Source organism: Indicator indicator, chromosome 3 (genome assembly GCF_027791375.1).
Source record: "Indicator indicator isolate 239-I01 chromosome 3, UM_Iind_1.1, whole genome shotgun sequence".
Taxonomy (NCBI): Eukaryota; Metazoa; Chordata; class Aves; order Piciformes; family Indicatoridae; genus Indicator; species Indicator indicator.
The window spans coordinates 39,998,525-40,020,657 of NC_072012.1; the positions used below are offsets into that span (position 1 = coordinate 39,998,525).

At 42.9% G+C, this 22,133-nt stretch overlaps 1 protein-coding gene across 1 annotated transcript in view; it reads right to left on the bottom strand.

Moving 5' to 3' along the window:
• Nucleotides 1-8,997, bottom strand: part of SLC38A1 (solute carrier family 38 member 1) — a 28,319-nt gene extending 19,322 nt beyond the window's left edge. Inside the window, exons 1-3 of the mRNA XM_054399593.1 lie at nucleotides 8,879-8,997; nucleotides 1,187-1,262; nucleotides 506-621 (exon numbers count right to left, since the gene is read on the bottom strand). Of these exons, the coding sequence (XP_054255568.1) occupies nucleotides 506-621; nucleotides 1,187-1,262; nucleotides 8,879-8,997 (311 nt within the window). The remainder of the gene's footprint in view (nucleotides 1-505; nucleotides 622-1,186; nucleotides 1,263-8,878) is intronic.
• Between the last annotated feature and the right edge of the window lie 13,136 nt (nucleotides 8,998-22,133).

The following is a 22,133-nucleotide window of genomic DNA, read 5'->3' on the forward strand; positions in this document are numbered from 1 at the left end:
AATACTAAAATCTTGGCTATATTTATGTTGGCTCTCTAGGACTGTCACAGAAGAAACTGTAGGAGCGAGATGAAAATATTATATGTAATATATAAAAAAATATAAATATTCTTTTCTTGGGTTAAAAAAAGGGTAGTTATTGCACCATGCTTTGACGAAAGTTCCAGAGATCTTGTGACACAAGCAAGAACTATCCCACTGCAACTACTGCCACTGAGTATTTCTATGTATGTGTACTATAAGACAAATCCCTAGCTAGGCTCAGGTCTGTAGTAAATAACATGGACTTAATTAGCATTACAAGTAGTGGCTTTCCCAGTCCCCTCTCCCCACCACCAAAAAAAAAAAAAAAAAAAAAAAAAAGGGAAAAAAATGTCCAAAACTTGTAGCTAACATTTTCAGGCTTGAATTAAAGATGGAGTGTAAGAGCCTCTGATTGGTGGCAGTCTACTTGAAACACAATGAAACTGCATGGGGATCAGCTGCTCACCATGCAAATACTTACAGAAAAAGGAGAATTCCTGTGTTGGCTAAGGCAAAAGCAAGACCCAGAATCCCACTGCCCATAATCGCATTGCTGAGGTTGAAGACAGACATCCCCAGCGAAGTAGTTCCTGGGATCTGGAGAAGTAAAGACAGACAGGTCAGCAACAACTTGGAACAGAGCAGAGAAATGCATCTATGCTTCAAACTAAGCATTTTGCAGTATATCAGAGAAAAGTAACTACTGTTATGGAAGTAATTTAAATTGGTTTGAAAGAGGAAAAGCATCACTGAACCCTGTCACAGCCACACTCTTGATTGCGGTCCTATAGATTTTGCCAACTGACATCAATGGTGTAGGCAATACACAACTCATACCACACTTTCAATTTTAAACCTTGTCTTTAACTGTGCCTGTGAAACATCTTAGGCACTATATTGTAAGACCATCAGGAACCGTCAGGATTTCCTGCCTAACACAGGCTAGAGGGATTCCCTTGCCTCAACTCAACCAAAATGCTTGGGGTGTGTTTTTTCCAGTTTTTTTCCTTTGAGTGGTCAGCACTGGCAGTTCCTAAGTGGAACCTGAATTTCAGTTACAATTGTGTGTGCCCAGCACATCTGAAGACACTATCTAAAAGCCCATGGCAGACACAACATGTATTTCATTTTGACAGGGAAAAGAACAACAACTGAGACTTACATATTCATCACATTTCTTCTTCTCCAGGTGGCTGTTTGTGAGACTTCTTCTGCTTTCCCGATCCGAAATAAACTTACTGAAAGAAGTGAGAGGATTTATTTCCAGCAGGTGTTTAGGAAATGTGAAAGCATTAATTCTGTCAGCAGCATGTGATTACAAAATATGCAACATATAAAGACTATATGCAAAACCAGGTCAAACTTGTAACTGTTTAGTGAGTCAGATTAAGCTCCACTGATACCTACAGACATTTGGCATCAAGAAAAGTTACACTAGCACAACATCCAAATAAATCTATATATACAGAATGTTTTTAAAGAAGATTTAGGAAAGCAGCAGCACCAATTTTGTGGACAGGGAAGAGATTTATTTTCACAGATATGAAGGGGAGATACTTCTCCAGGTGTCCTGTGGACATGTATGTGACCGATACCCATCCTCCCCCAACGCCTGCTCATGTGGTTAACATAACTAACACCATTTTATAAGACAAGAAGCTGTTCCCTGTAACTGAGTGGGTCACATATCTATTCTCTTCTCCTCATTATCAAGTCCTGAAGGTCCTGTGAACCAAGCAGACAAACCAAATAGCTTTATTCTTCCCCCCACTATTGGCCCTCAAGGCTTCTAGGCGTCAGCCTGATTACTCACTTCCTTGCCAGACTTGAAGGTCCCAGGCACCCAGCCTGGCAGGCAGTGGTGATGACCCCTCACAGAAGAGGGAAATGTAACAGCACTGAGAATACTCTCTGTACAATCAAGCAGTTACGAGTCCTACGTGGGGAACTTGGACTGGAGCTGCTGCTGGACAGTGAGATGTGGGACCCTCCAGGGACCAGAGACACCTCCACTGTCTTCTGCTTCTTTCAAGGACTGAGGGAGTGATTTGTATTTTTTAAGATGATTTTTGAGTCTACACTATGGTTGCCACACTGATACAGAAAAATATGTGTTAAGATTTGACCTGATCTGCAGAGGGTCCAAGTGATTAGAAATCATAAGTTAAGCTGCATTATAAATTCTCTATTATGCTACTTACAGACTGTACTATGTTGATTCTGCTTGTAGAAATCCTGTGCCATTCTAATAACAAATTCTGTCCTACATTTATAATATCCCAATATGAAAAAAAAAAGAATTGTTGCTATGATTTAGTGCTGACTCCATAAAGGATCTCTTAAAGAGTCTGTCTGTCCCCTCAGTGTTGGGTTATGGCATGGCACCCTGAGAAACCCTAAACTGCCACGATAAGGTCCATATGGCCAGAGTTAAGAGGAGGAAGAGATGCTGCATGCATCCAGACCATCCTCAATCAGGTGATGTGTTCTTTTGGAGCACCATTCTGGGCTACTGCACTTTCATTTAAGTGTCTTTCAGAACTCAATACCGAATTTACCAAACTGCAAAATTTAGACATGTCTGTACAGGGAAACATTGAATAAACAACTTTTCTTTCTCTGAATCCTTTACTTGTTTATATCCTTGATATATCCACATTTAGGAACTTGCAGTCATAAGAACAAGATTTGTCTCCTGCAGCTGTGTCAGTATCCTTGGGATTTACGACACCTCTGATTTGGATGAGCTGTTATTTACTCCCAGATCTTCTCTTCAGCAAACATTTTAGTTTGTATAGAACATTCTTTCAGCATTTCATCTTTTGAAGGTTTATGCACAATTAAGTCCTTGGTATCCTCATTAATCCACAGATGGTTCTTAGGCTGCACAGGATCAGCCATTGTACATGTTACAGATCTAACCAGGGGCTGTCACCAGGTTGTCAGAGACTCTTTTTGTTGTAGGTAAATTAAGGTAGCTCTTCTTAAATTAAAACAGACAAACAACATGCTGAACAGAGAGAAACACTGCTGTCCTTTCCCGCAGCTGGAAACTTCTACTGGCCAGGAATGTATAGTTTGAATTGTGACTCAAGACTGCATCATTGAGCAAATCCAGAAGTATTCAGGCTGCTAATATAACACAAAACCAGAGCTCCATCAAACTTCTTTACTACCCCAAGTGTGACCTAATTACTAGTGATAGGTGCTAGCCCAGCGTCTAAGTGTATGCCAAATTACACAGTTGCAATGCTGCTGACTTGGCTCCCACAGATGACAGACTGTGCCCAGTGCTTTTAACATTTTGGGTACTACGTACACATTTTGAGTTTATCCCTTAAATCTGGACATAGCTGGCAAAATACATGTAGGACTTCTGCTGGTTTTGTTGTCATTTGGACTCCCACCTGTTGGCCTGCCTTGACTTTTCTGGTATCAGTAAAAACCTGCTATAGGCTTCTCCCATATATTGGAAACTACTAACTTCAGTATCTAATTTGCTGCCATACCATGCCAGGTTTACCAATCCTAATGCAGCTGGAATGGATAGCTGAATCTCCCCCACCCTCTGAAGAAGTAAAAATTAATTGCTTCTAAGACAGAGTGATCGAAAAGTAACTCTCCAAAGTTCACCATGTAGGTATTTCATCCTCATAGAATAAAATCTCAAGCTGATTCAGACTGTGTGATTTTTTTTTTTTTAGTGTGTCAGTTTAAAGCCCATCTCTTGAACACAGGCAGCAGAGTGTGAACAGTTTGAAAAAGACATTCCAGCTCTCTCTCGAAACACCCCGCAGGCAGTTTGTACAGGCAGGAGCACAGAGAAGAGTTTTGTCTCTTTTGCATTTGTAAGTGCTGCTGGGAACATCTGTGGGCTTTGCCTTTTTCTGTCATTTACGGAGATCATGTGTCATTTTAGATTTTGTCAGAGTTATGATAGAAGTAACTGGTCTGCTCCCTCTACTTTTCATCCCTTTGCAGCCAGTTTGCTCCCCACCCCGTAATAATTTTACAAAGATAACAAATTTGCAGATACTGTTATTATTGCCATAATTGCTGACAAAAAACATTGTTAAAGAACTAACACATGATAAAGACAACTCTTGAATAATATTGCTTGAACAAAAAGTGACCATGGGACTTTCCATTTGAATACTTCTGTCAGAACAAACAGCTTTTGGAGAACCAGTATCTTCTTCGGCCAACAAACACATTATTTCCTTCTGGATGGGACCTATTAGAAAACCAGTCTGATTTGATAAATTGATTCAAAGTACTTTCTTCTGAGTTAGTCCTACATGGAAACAGGCTGGGCTTACGGCCAAGCCTCTCATTTTTTATTACAAGTTGTTCTCCTCATCCACCCCACGTTTACCTTGTCACACTGCGCATTTTTCTCCATTTAGGCTGTGATGTGTACGGGAGGGCAAAGTCAGACAGGAGAATGTGCTTACCAGGCTCCCAAATCACAAGGTACATAGCATTGTGCCCAGCTTTTTTACAGGGTGCTTCCTAGCTACTGCCTCCCAGCCCCAGGATGACTTGCTCAGAATGCTGAGCAGCGATGGGGACTGTGGGGTCTGCTTGATCCAGAGGCTGTGCTGCATTTGCTATTGTGGGCAACTTAACCTGCAAGTCCAGACAAGAAAGTTGCCTTGGGACCACATTTGGCAGGTAATACAGATGTACTGCATGACAGCCTAAGTTTTCCATAAATGGTATACACTACAGAACATAAAAAAATAGATGTAAAAAAAGTAGGGGGGAGGTAATCCAATTAATTCAACAGAAACAAATTTTCCCAAGTTTTTGTAATTTTTTTAAACTTTTTTTTTAATTTAGTTTGAGGGATTTTCTTTTCCCCTGTAACATATAAAAGGGAACATATGTTGAAATACTGGAATTTCTAGTTAAACCGTGACATCCATCCGCTCTGCTTAAGATTTGTGCTTAGAAAATGAGCTATTCATTGTCACAGAACGTTGTATATCTGACCTAAATATGACATGGATTAAATGAAGTAACTGTTTACTCCAGCTTCTTGCAGCCCTCCCAAGGACTAGAAGCTACTGTGACAGGTGCTGTGGAAATGCTCAGTAGGACCGTCTGTGCTACCAAAACCTTGTGACTCCCTGACAATCACAAAATCCATTTGTGCTGTTTGTTTTCTTCGCCTCAAAAGCTTTACTCAGCATCAAAAAACATAACCTGTTCTATTTTTCTGCTTTTGTGTTGTGTTTCCTACAACACAGCCAAGTATGAACAGCTTATACAAAACTTTTCAGATACGTTAATACCCAATCAGCTCATCCTTGTGGCATGAAGCCTCATGGTTGGCTTGGAAAGAATTTCTTTATCTAATTCTTTTCCTGTTTTGATTTAGAACAAAGTAGAAACTAGGTTTGACTGTTAAAGTGGTTTTAAAAGGATCATCTTTTACCGTGGTTTCCAATTTTAATTATTAAAGGACTTAAATGAAAAATGTTTGATTAAGGCAATATATCTGGCTAAACAGCATTAGCCAAAACCAATTTAGCCATCTCAGATATGTTTAAACATAATTAAAGTAATATTTGACAATGCCTTAAAATATTTCTTAAGGAAAGCTAGTTTTGCCCAGATGATAGAACTTTATCCTTAGGTAGCTTCTTAAACCAAGCATTGATTCAAGAAAAGGAAAGGATTTCCAGGCAGGAACAAGAAATACAGAAGAAACCCTGATCTGACTTAACACTATTAAACTTGGACCAGATCTGGGTATACCTACTTACAACCCTGTTAACTGAACAAAGGCTGCTGCTAATTTACTAGTAGCTGTACACCAAGACAGACATTCATCCAGCAGCTTCCCCAGGGCAGCATCATAGTTACAGATAAGGAATAAGTCATCTAGATATGGGTTTACAGTTATGTGCAGAGACAGCTAAGTTTTATAGCCAGGATACACTGTTAAAAGTCACCAAATCCATGTCTGGATTTGATGCAAGTATCTTTATTGAAGTTCTCAGAAGAGATTTAACATCTGCATACAAAGAAAAGCCCCTCCAGTACAGACCCTTTCAAACAACATCTCCAACTACATATACACCTGCATATTTAGGCCCAGGAAAAGGTGAAAATTCAACATGAACTAGGAAATTATTTTCCAAGATCAAGAAATATTTGGAGTTTACAACTAGACCTAGAATCAGCTTCTCCTTGGTGTACATTCTCCAAAAGACCCTTAAAAACTACATTCTACATTGAGCTTGAAAAATGATGAACCGGCAAAACCAAAATAGGTTAACATGAAATACAAAGTACAAAATCAGACTGAAACAACAAAATGTTAATTGAAAATTACAGATCTAATCTAAAGCTCAAGTGAAATCAACAGAAAAAGTCCCACTGATTTTGTTGGACTTTGGAGTTTCACAATGCCTCTCACCATGTGTGAGACAGTACAAAATGTGTTCTTCCATACGCCCATTAATCTCTTACGCCATGGGGACATGGTGTTTGCCAAATGTCATGGAAAGGGAATAACCACAACCTTGCAGGATGCATTTGGCATAGGGGAGGGTCTCCCCACCTGCTCATCACCTGTGCCAGCAATTAGGTGCTTGCACAGGGCAGCAACCATGGGTGGCTCAGCCATAGCCTCAGCCCAAAGGAACGTTATCAGGCCTGTGCCAGTGTGCTGCTGTGCTTGGAAGCCAAGGCCAGTCCAAGCTAACAATGGAGGGGAACATGAATGCACCTGGCTATGTAAGCCAAAATACTCATGTGTTGGGTACATGGCTCTTACACGAGCACCTCAGCAGAGGAAGAATAGTCAACCATATTGTGCTACATCCTACAGCCAAATAATAGTCTGAAGAGGAAAAAAGTTATCCAGAAAGAAATGGAAAACTGTGGAATATGTTTTCCTGCCTTAAGAGCTAGAACAGTAATAAACTTATGCCTCTGGATTTCTGGAGCCTTTTGCTCATCCCACTTTTCTTCTTACCTTTGCAGGCAGCCTGGATCCAACCCAGACCTTGCCACACATACTACACCCTAACTCCACAGAGCCCATTGTGACTGCAGAGGATTAGGCACATACAGTTCCCTCCTTCCCAACCCTCCATAATGTTCAACTGAAAGACAAAGCACTAAAAGCATTTTTGCTTTGTAACAGCTACCGGTGGCACCAGCCAAAATGCTGGAGAGGTGCAGCTAGACTGGTACAGCCACTCCCTCTCTCAAGGATATAAATCCTCAGCAGGCTCAAGAGAGTGAATTTACCACTGTCAGCTCCTGAGCTCCTTGCCTTATAAAGAAAGGCAGCAGTAAATCCAGCAAGTCCAAACTGGAACTGGGTTGGTTTGGCAAAGTTTTGGTTTTGTTTTTGGTTTTTTTTTTTTGTCTTTCTCTACGTTGTTTTTTTTTTTTTTTTGTTGTTGTTACAGAAGTGGTTTGTGTTTTGTTGTGCCACTTTTTATCAAAGCAGTTGCATCAGAGAATTGAAAATTCCTGACCAGCTCTAATCTTCATCAGTGCAGCTGCGTTGCGGTCGCACCCCTACACGGTGCAGCTGGCGCCAGCCCCAGGACTTCCCCCAGGTGGGTGGTGGGGCGAGCAGGCTGACACACTCTTGCTGAGGGGCCTTACCCGTGCCACAAACCAGAGCCCCTTGCTCAGTCCCAGGGTACAGCTGGCTAGTTTTGCTATGTGCATGGTATGGCCAACTCCATGTGCTTACTCCCACTCCAGCCACCAAGCTCCCTGCCCACCTGCATGGCTGTGAGTGCCGTATGATTCTACCCTCACTTAGAAAAAAAAATAGGTCTTAATTTTGTTATTACTCTAGAAGGAGTTTCTCCAAGTAGACAGAGAAGCTACTTCCAAAAGGAAAAGGGCAAGGGAAGAGGTTTATTTAAAGACCATAAACACAGGTGGTGGCAGCCCAGCAGTTAAGGAGCAGGATGATGCCACCAGCGGCTTCTCAGCAGCACCAGTGCTGGATCCCTATACAGACACTGGCCAGCTGGTGTGCTCCACCTTGGTTTGCAATATTTGAACAGGAAGTCTGATTGAACAGCTTCTTGTTTTACACCTCTCAGAACCCAAACAGGGTCTGTCAGCAGGTCTGTTCTGTAAACAGGACAGCTCAGCACCTGTTGGAGGCTGGTAGGAAGGCCTGAAGGACCTCTGTCAGGTGGAACAGCCCACTCTTTGGAAACGACTGTATAGCTCATAGGAAAGCCCAACAGCTTAATAATTTAAACCTAAAGGTTTTCACTGATACTAAGAAATGCGTTTTTAAAACTCGACGAGTTAGGTGCAAGTCTTTGTTTTGCCATCTTCTTGCCATCGCTGCCTCAGGGAGGCACAGCTGCTGCCTGGTTTTATCTCACTGAATTGCAAACGTGGACCAGGACTACATTTGCTGCCAACTACACCAGCTGTAAATTCCCAGGAGGTTAGATGCAGGGAGGTGGTCAGGCTGGTAAAAGTTGTTCTATCAGAGATCGAAGGTCAGCAAAGAGATTTGTTCCTAATTATGCCCTTGATTTAATTGTATTAATTATTATTACTTCTTTGCTATGTGCGAGCAGACATTTCAAAATGTTGGCTTTTTGTTACATTGTATGTTTGTGCTTTTTATTAGACTAATTTGAAAGATTCAAAACGATGAATAAATTGTCACTCAGCTTGCTTTATCTGCTGTTGCAGCCTATGCCCAACAGATGTCACATATGAAATTCAAATTACGTCTTCAAATGGAGCATGACTTGATAATGAATAATTCAAGACATATACTGAAAATTAGAATGCTGTTTTTAAACAGTGTGTTTCTTAGCACAGGCAATATCAGTGGAAAAATACTCACCTATTTATTTGGCCATTTTCCACCTCTGTGAAATCATTTGAATCATTGCTGATGTTATCATCTTCAGGGACAGTCATATTCTGCAATTCAGTCAGTTCTAATCCAGCTTTGAAAGGCATCCTGGGTGAGGAACTGTACCTATACAAGTGTTTCTCCAAATATGAGTGTTTGGTTGGTATCTGGTGAGTAAACTGCAGCCCCTGTGCCAGCAACCTAAATAAAACACAAGGAAAAAAAACCCAAGATATATATCACCAACAGCAGGCAATATCACCAGAAGAAACCAGTGAAACCTGGACAGGAAGGACCATCCTTGCCCACCAATTTTGTATTGTTAGAAGGATCTCAGATTATAGCCTAAATACACTGCAGAACAGCAGTAACCTTATTTGCCTTAATGAGGTCTGCTTCACTGATCTTATAAACTTACCCAGTCCTGCAAACAGCTTCTGAAGGCAGTACTCATACTTTTAAACTAGTGAGAAAATTTCCTGTTTGTTTCAGGAAAAAAAAAATTAACCACCTACAAATTAAGGATAAAAATAATTTGCTCGTCCAAGTACCATTTTCAACATTCACTGTTCATCTTCTGTGTATTTTCCATTCTTACTTAAAAAGATAAAATATATTGTGTCTGTTCTGTTACTAAGTGGACAGAACAGAGGGATGGAATTACACCAGTACCCTGTTCTACTAATATCTGTATTGCAGGTATAGGAATATGCAAGGATTTTGGGTTGGTTTTTTTTGTTTTGGTTTGGTTTTGGGTTGTTTTTTTTTTTTGTAAAGTGGATGTGCAGAAGATGCTTTGTGTATGGTTAAACTTATTCTGAACAAGAACAGAAACAGACAAAGCCAAATCCCTAAGATCATGTATCACAGGAAGACAGAGTAATACGTATCTTGTGTCAAACAGTTATTATCTAGAGATCAGGTGATCTCTCCTCTGATAGATGTGTTTCATAAAAGCACCAAGAAAATAACACCAAAGGCAGATCAGACAAGTCTACTACAGTGACATATATTTCCTCATCAGCAATGCAAATCAACTGAAAGACCAATATTTTCCAGAGTCTGGCCACTCTTGGATGAGCTACAACTGCAGCACAATGCTGAGGCAACAGGATGTTATTCACAAACAAGCTCCTGCACCACAACTCTCAATTCCCATTTTATGAATGAATTTCCTGCAGTATTGCCAAATAGTTATACACCCTGGGGTATGTGGCAAATGCTCAGTTGCCAGATTAATTTGAGGATATTTTCAAATTCTCAGACTACCTCAAACCTATCAAATGGCTTGCACGAATTAGGAGCATCCCTGGCTTTTGCAGGGCACTATGTCAGGCAGGACATAGTTCACTCGTTCAGCTATGATGTCTGCCCATTTTGAACTAAGTTTTCAGGGCCAAATCCTTCTGATTTATACCATATCCCCATGCCATAGAGAAAAAAGTTTTGCAAATGAGCAGGGTTTTTTCCTGCAAATACTTTCTCAGAACTGTAGTTTTAAAGTTTATACATGTGCTGGTAACATTTCCTTAAGAGCCCAAATTGTTCAAATTTCAGGAGCAAAGTTAAAAGGTGAGCTTTGAGGCTTGTAGTAGGGCAAGATCTGCTCTTTTCTACCCAAGGAGCAACTAAGCCCATGGTTATGCTAGCAGATGGGGCCTGGTACAGCCTGGTGCAAGGATGGTGTTGAGAAGATGCAAGCCTCCTTTTCAATGCCTCTGCAAAAGAGATTCCCACTACAGCTACCAGGGGAGTGACCACTCATGTATTAAAATGCTGTCACAAGATTAAAAAAAAAAAAAAATAAAAAAAAAAAATTCAGGCTTCTGATAAATAAATGCAGACTGGCAAGCAAAGGGTGTTTTTAGCAGTGACATTCTAGAACAGTCTTCCCAGAGGCTGCAGGGATAAAATAGTCTACCTATTTTGGAAGAGAAGCACCATCTTTTTATAAAAGGATAAAGCCACAGGAGACGGCGACTGCTGAGGTGGCAAGGACCAAGCCTGCTGAATCCTAAAGCTTCTTGTGACCATGAGTTCCTAAAATAAACAGTTCCTTAATAGATCTGACAACCTCTGTACTGAGACCTGTATCCCCTGGCATTTAAAAATCCATGTAAATGTTCGTCTAAGATTCAAGCAAGGAAGCTTTCCCTCTGGGTGTCATTTTGCATCATGGTTCCCCAGGAGGATTTTTCAGAACTGCCTTGACATTTCCTGTGCTTAATAAAACTTCCCATTAAGTGTTTCAAAAGCAGGTGCTGAAATTAGTACTCCAGTGAGGTAAACAGTGTGCTGGAGAGCAGACTTCACAGCTCACTGGTGCAGCTCTGGCTTCACTGTTCGCTGCTCTGTAGCTGAAACACTGCAAGGCCAGACTGGCAGGAAAACAGCTTCCTGATTTATTTGCAAGGAATCTTTGCCATGCAAAAGTGACCACCTTTTTTATTCAACAGAAAACTGACTGAATGAAGATGGAGTTAAATCTTAGAGCATGCAATGCCAGCTGAAGCACCAGCAATCATTTCAGCAGATCCTAGGTTTCAGGCAGATGAGTTGCTCCTGAAGCAGCGTGACACCAAGCACAATAAGCTTTGAATCTTGCCTTGGGTTCTTTCTAAGTTAAGTGATTTATTCAAACTAACAAAAAAAAACACCCCACCAACAGCAAACCCCCAAAACAAAAACAACCTTGAGTGAAATAATGCATTCTGTTTCTGAGTGAGCACCAAAACACAATGAGAGTGAAGAGACAGTGGTGGGGCTAGGGACTGAAGCTTTAGCTGTCACAGCATGAACTCATCACAAATCTTTGGAAAAGGATAACCACCTTGTCTTTAGCACCTCCATCTGTAAAATTAAGGTAATAATAGCAATGGCAACACTCGGTTTGTGAAGTGCTTACAGATTCAGAGGGAAAAGATGGTAGAAGTGTGATATCTGGAAAAAACACTATGTGAAATGCAATTTTTTTTTTTTTTGCAAAGATAACTTTCCTTAATATATACACAGAGCAAGCACTTTGTCATTGCTGTTCACTCTAGGCACCCTTCACAGTCAGTAGAGTACAGGTGGTCACATGAATTTCACCCCTAAATCACCTATTTTAAATTTCTAATTCATAGATGTGACAAATTGGAGTTTAAATAAAAACCTACAACCCCAAGGGTTAGGGTTCATGTCAACCAGCTTTGCTCCCTACAAGTCAAGTGTCTGCTCTAGTCTCATCGCTTGGCCTCTATAGCGGAGCCTGGCACTGCCAGAGGACAACCCACCCCAGCCCACTAGAGAGGTTTGCAGCCACAATGAGGCTGTTCTCTGCAAATGCAATTATCCTTTCTCCCAAAGGGATCTTTGATACTGGCATAGGCAAGCTAAGCGAGTCACCACCTCAGGTGTAGGTGACACTAATGCTGTGGGAAGAAAAAACAAAATGCTTCAACTAGCTGATCTATATTAGAAGCAGTATGGTAATATTTGTACTTTAAGGCCTTTGAATTCAAGAAATGCCATGAAAGAAACGCAAATAAAAATACTGCATTGGCAGAAGTTCCCAGACTGAGCTTTATTTACAATTCATACTGAAAGGCAGTTAATAATAATCTGAAGAGTAACTCTAGCAATACCAATCACTTCCATTCACTGTGCCTAATACTCTGCTCAGCCTTAAACCTCTCAAAAAAAGGAAAACTTCCAGAGAACTGTCATCAAACCTCTCTTTCCAGACACAGACATAGTAGTGCGAATTTTGCTCTTACTTCGAAGTTTTCTACTCAGAAGAGCAAAAGTTCCTTCTCAAAGCAAGAACCACCTCCAAAGAAAACCAAGAAAGAGCTAATGACCCTTCTAAAGGAACCTCAAAGGTCTGTGTTTGGTAGCTGATCCAGCCCCTCCATTTAGTAGAAGGAGCACTGTTCTGGCCTAGAAGGTTGTCTTTCTCTTTAAACATCCCATGACATGCCTTAGATAGTTTATTCATCATGTGTTCCTTGCAGAATATAAGAAAGATTACAACTGGTCACAGACTTCAGAAGGAGGACTATGAGATGACACAAGAAGATAAAATGAGTTTATTTTTCTCAGGGACACCAAGACCTTCATGAGCCATCAAAACATATTTCAAGAACTGGGGTTATTTTCTCTATTGCCCTCTGAAACATTAAAAAAACAACCAAACAAACAAAAAAAACCCAAACAAAAAAATTCCCCCCGAACCAAACAAAAAACCCAACACCAAAAAAACCCCAACCCAACGAAAACAACTAAAATCCCTGCAGTAATAGGCTCAAAAAGTTTGTATGTGAAAAAAAAAAAAAGTGATAATTCAGGCAATCTAACTTTATTTCTTCTGCTGGCTCAAGCACAAGTCCTTCCTGGACAGGATCTGGAAGAGGTGTAATACCAGAAAACACTTTGCTAGAAGTGGCATTTTTAACAGTAACATCATCACTCCTAGTGGTAATGGTGATGGCTTCATTTACAGGCCCTTTTTTTCCCCGCATCCTGCAAATGACATAATTGGAAAAGTGCCATCTAAGACACACAGCTGCCCCAAAGCAGACCAAATATGTGAGAGGTGTTTGGGTAAGTGGTTCAGTTGGACACCATCTTGCCCATCTCTGGGTATAGCTTTTGTCACATGCCCTTGCACACTCACCATGCATTTTGCTCACTGCATGCTTCCTGCAGTCTTGGGGATGGCAAATATCCAAGACACGCTAAGCAAGTTTAACTGTGGAGTTCAAGATAATTTGCTTAAAAGCTGAAATATGATTCAACTTTCTTCTCAAAGGGAGTTTTGCCAAGAACTCCTCTTGGTCAGTTAAGAGTCATCAGGATCCAGCGCTTGAGTTTCACACAAGCTGGTTTTATTCCCGCAAAGCCTGAGATGTGATACATCTTTCTTCGCTCATACTTTTGAAAGTTCTTTCAAATAAGGGCAAGATGACCAGCAAGACACCATGTATATAAATAATGAAACACTGACCCTGAAACTATGTGTACAGACTATTCACTTAAATGACAAAAACCAATTATAGGCTTCATACGTAACAGTATCACGTTGGAAGGTGGGGAAGCAGCTATCTCCTTTTTGTTCAGCATCAGTGACACCTGACTTGTGGAACATAAAGCTCCCAATTTACTCCTCCTCTACAGGAAGGACAAAACGGAGAGATTAGAGAAGAGCAGTGCAGATAACAAAGAGCTTGGAAATTGAAGACTGACTCACATCCACTGAGTAAACATCTGCAGTGCTTGAAATGTCATTGCCTCCAGCTTCTTGGTACTGCCCTTCTGCAGCAGGCTGCAGCCACAGGAGAGCCAGAAGAATGAGAGTCCACTCTGGCCCCACCAACGGCCCAGTCTTAGCAGGCTCTAGGCTGCCACAGAGAACCATGGAGGTGCTGGCACAAGCCTGTCCTGCCCACAAGCAACAACACCAGGCCGAGGGTAATGTGGTGGCCCTAAGGCCTTACAGCTGCTGCAGCTGTTTGCTTGATGGCTGCAAGCCATCACTCTTTATTTCCAAGTTCCTTCTCTTTCACACAGCCCCATGGTGCAAGGGATGGAAACAGTTAAAAGATAAGGTGGAGGAGGAAACAAACAAGTAGCCAAAGACTTAAGAAGAAAGGTCAGAAAATGCTATAAAAAAGAAGCAATTAACACAAATGTGGATTCTCAACCTTTATCCTGGTACTGTATGACCTTGCACTGAAACAGGAAAATGTTCCTGCTCTGCCCTGTCACTCCCCACACTGCTCTTCCATGCTGCCATAAAGAAAGGGAAGACAGTCCCAAATTAAGTCTCGACAGGCTACTCAGCTGATCAAAGGCAGACAAATAAGAAATCATAAAATCCCAGCCTGATTCACCCAGTGATTCATTACTTTAGGCAAAACACTTAAAGATGAGCCATAAAGGAGAATGGATTTAACTACATTTTTGGTTTGAGCCCTTCCCAGTCAATTTAGGAAAAGCATTTGGCAAAGGAATACAGTCACATTTTTTCCTAATTATATTTCTCTGTGAAATCCTCTCAACAGTCTCAGTTTTGCTGAAGAGGTCCCAGAACACACTGCTACAAATAAATGAACTCTTTGTCTTCCATAAAAAGTTGAAGGACTGTACAATTGGGGCTTTAAGAGCAACAGCAATAAAATGGACTGTCCAGATGTGTTTGTAGGGGCTAAATAGCAGCACTGAAATTCTTATTTAAAATAAGTTTTGCACTACAAAGGAAGATCCATTTGCGTAAGTTCATATGTAGCCCACTTCCTTCTGCCCCAGGTTACAATTTCTTTGCTTCAATTTTCCGTACTGTAAGAGACTCTCAGTGATATTTGCCTGATAAACTTGCACAAATATTATGCAAGCTAACTGCAAAAGGGCTGTGAAACACTTCCAATGTGAGTTTTCAACCAGCTGCCAGTTTTCCCAAGAACAGCCACTCAAACTTCTTGGATTGGATTAAGGTCACAGCAATAAAAACTTACCAGAAATGAAATAGAATTCAAGCTTAGAATATTTAAATATTCCTACAACATTTCATTTACCTTCACAATACAAACTTTTGAACATGGTAGTTATTGTCATGCTGTGTGCTAAACATATTTCTAGAGAAATGAGCAAACAGGAGAAAAAAAAAAAAGGGGGAGGGTGAGGGGAGCATGGGAAGAAGGAGAGTCCCATTTCTGCTTCAGTCATCACTCTTCCTTTGGTAAAGGCAAAAACCCTAAACCAGAAAAGCCCAATGAAATGTAAGACAGAGACTCAGGATGAGCAGCCCACAAGCAGCCCAGCTAAGAGAACCTTGCCTCCCTTTCCATCCTTTAAAACCCTTGTAAAAAGCAGGATTTGGACATGAAGGACAATTGATCCTCCATGTTGTTCAGTTGTCTGCAGAAAGCCTTGAACAACTCAGAGGATTATCCTCTGCCCAGGGGCATGTGGAGCGTGGCACTGGCTGCCAACATGTCTCCTGTCCTCACCCTGGGGAGAACCCAGTTGGTCCAACTACAGCATAAATAGTCTCAAACGACAAGCCAGAGGATGCTGCAATGTGCTTCAGCGAAGTGCTCTCTCTATGGTGCCTCTTGAAATGGAAAAAAAAAAAAAATCCAAAAAGGCAAAGTCAAATAGGAGTCATTCAGTACGACAGTGAAGCAGATCCCATTTTAGTCAGTGAATTTCCATGGAGTCACAGCAGAAGGCCTCTGCTCACCAACATGGCAATCCCTAGATTTCTGACAGGTTTTGTCTGTCGATTTCATCACAATTTCAGCAGGGGCTCTTATCCTGAAAAGGGCGGTTACTGATACTCTGTATCCTTCAGCAACAAATAGATTTTCATTTTGGATGCTTTTTAAACAAAGTTGGTTCTTTGGGGGCAAATGAAGGATAGAAGAACATTCTTTCTCCTCTTGTAGCTATTTTTACTCCTGATCTAAGATGGTTAGACTCGCAATGTCTTTTTTCCCTTTTTTTCTTTTCCTTCCAGAATGGATTTTATCCATTGATAAAGATCTTTTTCTAACATTTTACTTTTGCAGCAATGGCTGCTCCATGTTGTTTTCTTTTGCCTTTCAAGCACACGTAAAACCCAAACAAACCTATGGTAAATGAAGCGCCACAACGCAAAGGTTACTATCATTTGGAAGAGAGGTTAGAAATGCCCCAAAGCAGTCCGTTGGACACTGAATAGCCTAAGGAAATGTGGCAGGCTCAGCTGGTGGCCCAAGCAGACTATAGCTTTGCCTACCATAAACCAGCTGCCAAACACGGGGCTTATTTCAGTCCTAACGTCACACAAACAGAGCACGGGTTTACACACCGCCTCGTCTCCTCTTTCACAAGGAGACACATCCTAGCTACAGGTTGTATTGCAAACTCTACAAAACAATGGAACAAACCTTCTATCACAGAAGCAAGCTGGACTCGTACACACACGTGAGCAAATGCATACCCAGGCCTTTGAACCTGCCTCTTTTTGTTCTCGCCTCCGGCCCATTACGAACCAACAGCTTAGCTGTTACTATGTATTTACGGCCAAACACACGCGTACGCGCCGTGGGCCCAGCCTGCATTTTCCGAATACCGCAAAACTTACACTGCCCCTATGGCATCGCTGGACTTAAGCGAAATGCAAGAACGCTTCCCAGCAAGGCAGGGCTGAACCCGCGGCCGGGGGCTCACGGGGGCTGCGGCACAGACGGCCCAGCAGCGCAGCTCCCGCCATCACGCTTCCAGGGTCTCAAACTCTGATGGTTTTTTTGGGGGTCTTTTTTGGGGGATGTTGGTGATGGGTTTTTTTGGTGCTGCCAGCGAAAGCTCGTAGCTGCCGACTGCCTTTTTAGGGGTTTTCTGAAGGCATGCCGCAGCAGCTCGCTAGAAGAGCAACCCGGCAGCCAGCCCCGCCGCCGCCGCCCCGCCGCGCGCCCCAGCCGCGGGCAGATGCCGCATGGCGAGCTCGCTCCCTCTCCCGTCCCCTCCAGCCGCGCCGCAACGACGTCGCCGGGCTCAGCCATCCCCTCCCCGGCTCGCAGCGCGCATTTCTAGGGTTTGAAATCCTCCGCGCCCGGGGCCAAGAGGCACGTTTGGCGGCTGGAGGGTGCGCACACGGCGGAGACAAAGCGCGGCCGGCAGCGCGTTGCTGCGCGGCTGCGGCGCGGAGACAAAGGCTGCGCGGGGAGCCTCGTCCCCGTTCCCCCCGATTGCATCAGCTACTGCCTACCTTCCCCAGGAGCTGTGGAGATCCCCCAGGGAATAATCCACTCTCTCCGGCGGGAGCCAGCCGGAGTACCACGACAAACGATTACAGTGATGATATAAAATGAAATGTTAAGAAAAAAAATTAAGAAAAAAAAGGTGAGGACAGGGGAAATGAAATTGGCGGAACGAAGAAGGCGAGGAAGATGCCGCTCCTCCTCCTGCCGCGGGTGTGTGCATGTGGAGGTGGGCGGGTGGGCGGGTTGGCGGGAGCGCGCCGGCCGCGCCGCCGCGGCCGGGGCCGCGCCTCCAGGTGCTGCGGGATGCGGAGCCCCCGTGGCACCGCCCACCCTCTGCCGCACGTGGCCACGAGCCGGGCACCCGCGGGCCTGCCCGGGCACCCTCTGCTCCTGGGCAGGCCCCACTCCCCGGCACCGCTCCGCACCCAGGCACCCCCCGCTCCCCAGCACACCGTCCCTCCTCCCCGTCTCCGCTGCTCCCCGGTACGCCCTCGCTCCCCGGTATCCCCTCCTCCACGTTACCCCCCTACACCACGATACGTCCCCGCTCCCCGGCACCACCCTGTTCCCTGGCACTCCCACCCCGCTGCCCGGCCGCACCTTCGTTCAGCACCTTTATTTTTAAATAAAACATTTCAAAAGTCTTTTTAAAACAACAACAACAGAAAAAACAATTTTCTCTCTCTTTTTTTACACCACGGCTTGCCCACGCCAGAATCCCTCCTGGCCGACAGGCTTTTTTTTTTTTGTGCCGTTTTCCCTGAAATGGCCACGGAAGATCTGGCACCATCACGTTACCCAATTTCCTGTTTCGTCATGCAAAATGTATATACTGAAAATGCTGCCATTTGTGTGAGAGGTCAGAGCGTTTCCAACTGGGGCAAGACACGCTTTTCAGATACCAGGGGGGATTTGATGCCCAGAGGATTTGCTGTAGCTTGTTATTTCCATACTAATCTCTAGAAAGCACTATATGAGCTTTTTGGCTTGCAAAACCCACTTTTAAAGAACAAACCTGAAGCAAGGTGGCATTGCAGCTGACAGTTTGAGGGCACAGCCCATGCGATGCACAGGATATCTCAAGGCAAAGAGTGAAAGGTTGCTGGAGCGTGCAGGTTTGGGGGAGGTTTGCTGTTGCCCTCCAGAGAGAGGAGACAGCTTCTGGGAAGCTCTCACGGCAGTGCTGCCAGCAGGAACTTGAGGTGTTTGCACTGGAAGTTCCCCTACCAGGTCTCCTAAATGTCAAGCCAAAAACCCAGATGACACACATGAAGAACTGTGGTTTTCAAATTACCATCTTTGCACGTCCAGGTTGGATTCCTGCTCTGGTGCTTGTACTGTGTTGTTGTTGGGGTTCTGCTTGCTTGTTTGTTTTTCACTGGGGTAGTTCTTTGAATATGAAGTGCTGTCAAAGAGTAATTTAATTAATACCCATCACACCCCTCTAGGTGAAGAGCCGTATCATCCCAGTAACAAGAGTGAAGCTAGAGAAGAGCTAGCTGCCCAAAGTCATTAAGCAAAGGGCTACACTTTCAATACTTCCTTTAGTGAATAAAACTCTCTGGGGCTCACACAAGCACGCTCTGCAGCCTCAAAGAAATTTCAGATCAACAAAAAACGAGGAGCTGGATTCTAAGCCAAGGACTTCTCTTCGTCCAGTCTGATGTGCAAGGCACCATGCTCCAAAGCAGAGAAGAAAGTATTTGTAAGTCACTCTTACTCAATTAGACTTACTTCTCTTAAACTGACAATCAACCTCCCCCTCAAATTACTGAATACTACATAGTAGACATGATCAGGTGGTATTATAGGGAGTAAGAAGAAACTACTTCGTTTCTTTGAAACAAAACCTGTATCAGAATGACTATCAATTAAATGGTTATTGATTTGATGCTTCCTGTTACTACCATCTATTTATACCTGTAAAGGCAGGCATTTTCTACCTCACAGATAATTTGATCTTACCTTGTCATGCATGTGGAAAGGACCTTAAAGACCATTTAGTTCCAGCCCCCCTGCCACAGGCAAGGACACCTTCTCCTAGACCAGGTTGCTCAAAGCCTCATCCAGCCTGGTCTTCAATGCTTCCAGGTATGAGGCATCCACAACTTCTCCAGGCAACCTACTCCTGTCTCACCACCCTCATAGTGAAGAACTTCTTCCTAATGCCTAATCTAAATCTACTCCCTTCTAGTTTTAAACTGTTGGCCCTTATCCTGTCACCATATGCCCTTATAAATAGTCCCTCTTCAGCCTTCCTTGTAAAGGCTCCTTTCAGGTATTGGAAGACCTTTATAAGGTCTTCCTGGAGCCTTCTTTTTTCCAGGATGAACAGACTCAACTCACTCAGCCTGTCCTCACAGGAGAGGTCCTCCAGCCTTTCAGTCATCTTTGTGGCCACCCTCTGGACCCTCTCCAACAGATCCATGTCTCTCTTGTGTTGGAGGCTCCAGAACTGGACATAGTACTCCAGTGGGGGTCTCAAAAGAGCTGAAGAGAGGGTCACAATCACCTCTCTTGACCTTCCGGCCATGCATCTTTTGAAGCAGCCCAGGGTACAGTTGGCTTTTGGGCTGCCAGAGCACATTGCTGGCTCATGTCAAGTGCTTCATACTCAATCAGCACCTCTAAAACCTTCTCTGTAGGGCTGCTTTCAATCCACTCATCACCTGGCCTGTATTTGTGCTTGTGATTGCCCTGACCCAGATGCAGGACCTTGTGCTTTGCCCTGTTGAACTTCATAAGGTTGGCACAGGCCCACCTCTCCAGCCTGTCAAGGTCCTTCTGGATGGCATCCCTTCCCTGCAGCATGTTGACCACACCACACAGCTTGGTGCCACCAGAAAACTTGCACTCAATCCCACTGTCCATATCACTGACAAAGATGTTAGATTATTAGAACCAAAGTAATTATTTTCACAAAATTTGGAAAAAAAGATCTTTTTGGCATATCTTTTCACAACTCCACAAAATGATAGCACTTCTCAGAAATGAAAACTGGTTTACCTTGCGCTTTTAGTGTTTCAAATTTCTGCACTCTTGCTTTCAATATCTTGCTGATTTTTTAGCACTGTTGGTTCTGTCTGCCTTGATACGCTGTTAAACGTCCATGCTCATGATCACCATCTTCTAGTTCTAGGTTTTATGATTTCTTGTATACCTTTTTCAATATTTTTTTGTGCCATTCACTTCTTATTTAACTTATTTACTCCCCTGGGCTTTTCTCTTTATCCTTTTCACATATAATCCTGTTCTTATATCTGTTTTCAGATATACTGAAGGTTCAAGAATTTTCTCGTATATTTCAGGCCCAGTGTTTTTCTTCCTCCTGTCCATCTAGAACTGGCATTTCTCTTCTTGGATGTCTTTCAATGAACTTTTATCTAGTCAAAATGGATTCTCTTCTCTGAAATAGCCCTGAGCTTTTCTCTGTTTATGATAACACCATTCCCTCTTTTTGTTCAGACTTGCAACTTCCAAATGTTCTTTAGATTATATTTCGGCTGCCTAAAATGCATCAACAGCAACATTCATTTTCAGAACAACACTCTGAAGTGCAATGTTCTTCCAGAGCCTGGAAAATTCCCTTCTGAACTGTCCTTCAAGAATTTATGTTTACAGACTAACTTAAACCATAATAGAATCTGTGGGTATGCAACAAAAACTATACCTACATAATAAAAGCAAACTTAAATCAAAAGACAACAAATATTTCTTCAGTTGACTAAACTATCATACATGTGATCATTTGGCAAGCTTCTCTGTGTACAGTTTCTGAATCTTCTTTGAGTGCATTTTGTTGAAAGTGGGTCAAGGTTGGCCTCTGTTGTTTTTTGCTTCCAAATTGCAGTGAAGACAACAAGAGATTCTGAGCACAATTATTGCACCTGGCAGAAAGCTAATGACAGAGGGTCATTAAACTTGGATGATTACCCATTCAAATATTTTACCCTTGGGCAAATACATGGCTACAGCCCAGGGGAAAGCAGTTGCTGGAACCTGGGTTGGGGAGATTCATGGCTGGCATGCCAATCCTCATAGAGGGAACTGGAGATGCTTACTGAGTTCTCTTCACCTCTGTTTTAGTACATCCATCATTGGCACGTTTGAACTTATGTACTAGTGCTTGTGTGAAAGAGCACTGAATAGAAGAGAACAGATCCAAAGTGGAAAGCCATCTGAAGGAGAAACACTTGTGTCTGGCAGAGAAACTACTTGCTGCCAGAAAATGACCTTGAGCATCTTTGAAGTCTCTGATTGCCCTTCAGGAACAACCAAGAGTGATGATAAAGCACGGGGTGTAGGCAATAGCTATTTTTGCACCTCAGTACTATATCTAAATCCTGTGCAAATTGAACTAAAATGCAGATAGACTCCTGGGTTGTTTTTTTTATTATTTTATTTTTGTTTGGGTTTTTTTGTTTGTTTGCGGGGTTGTTTGTTTTGTTTTGTTTTGTACTTGGTGGGCTGGTTTTGCTGCAGAGAACCCCAAAGCTAGGGTTTGATAAGGCAGCATC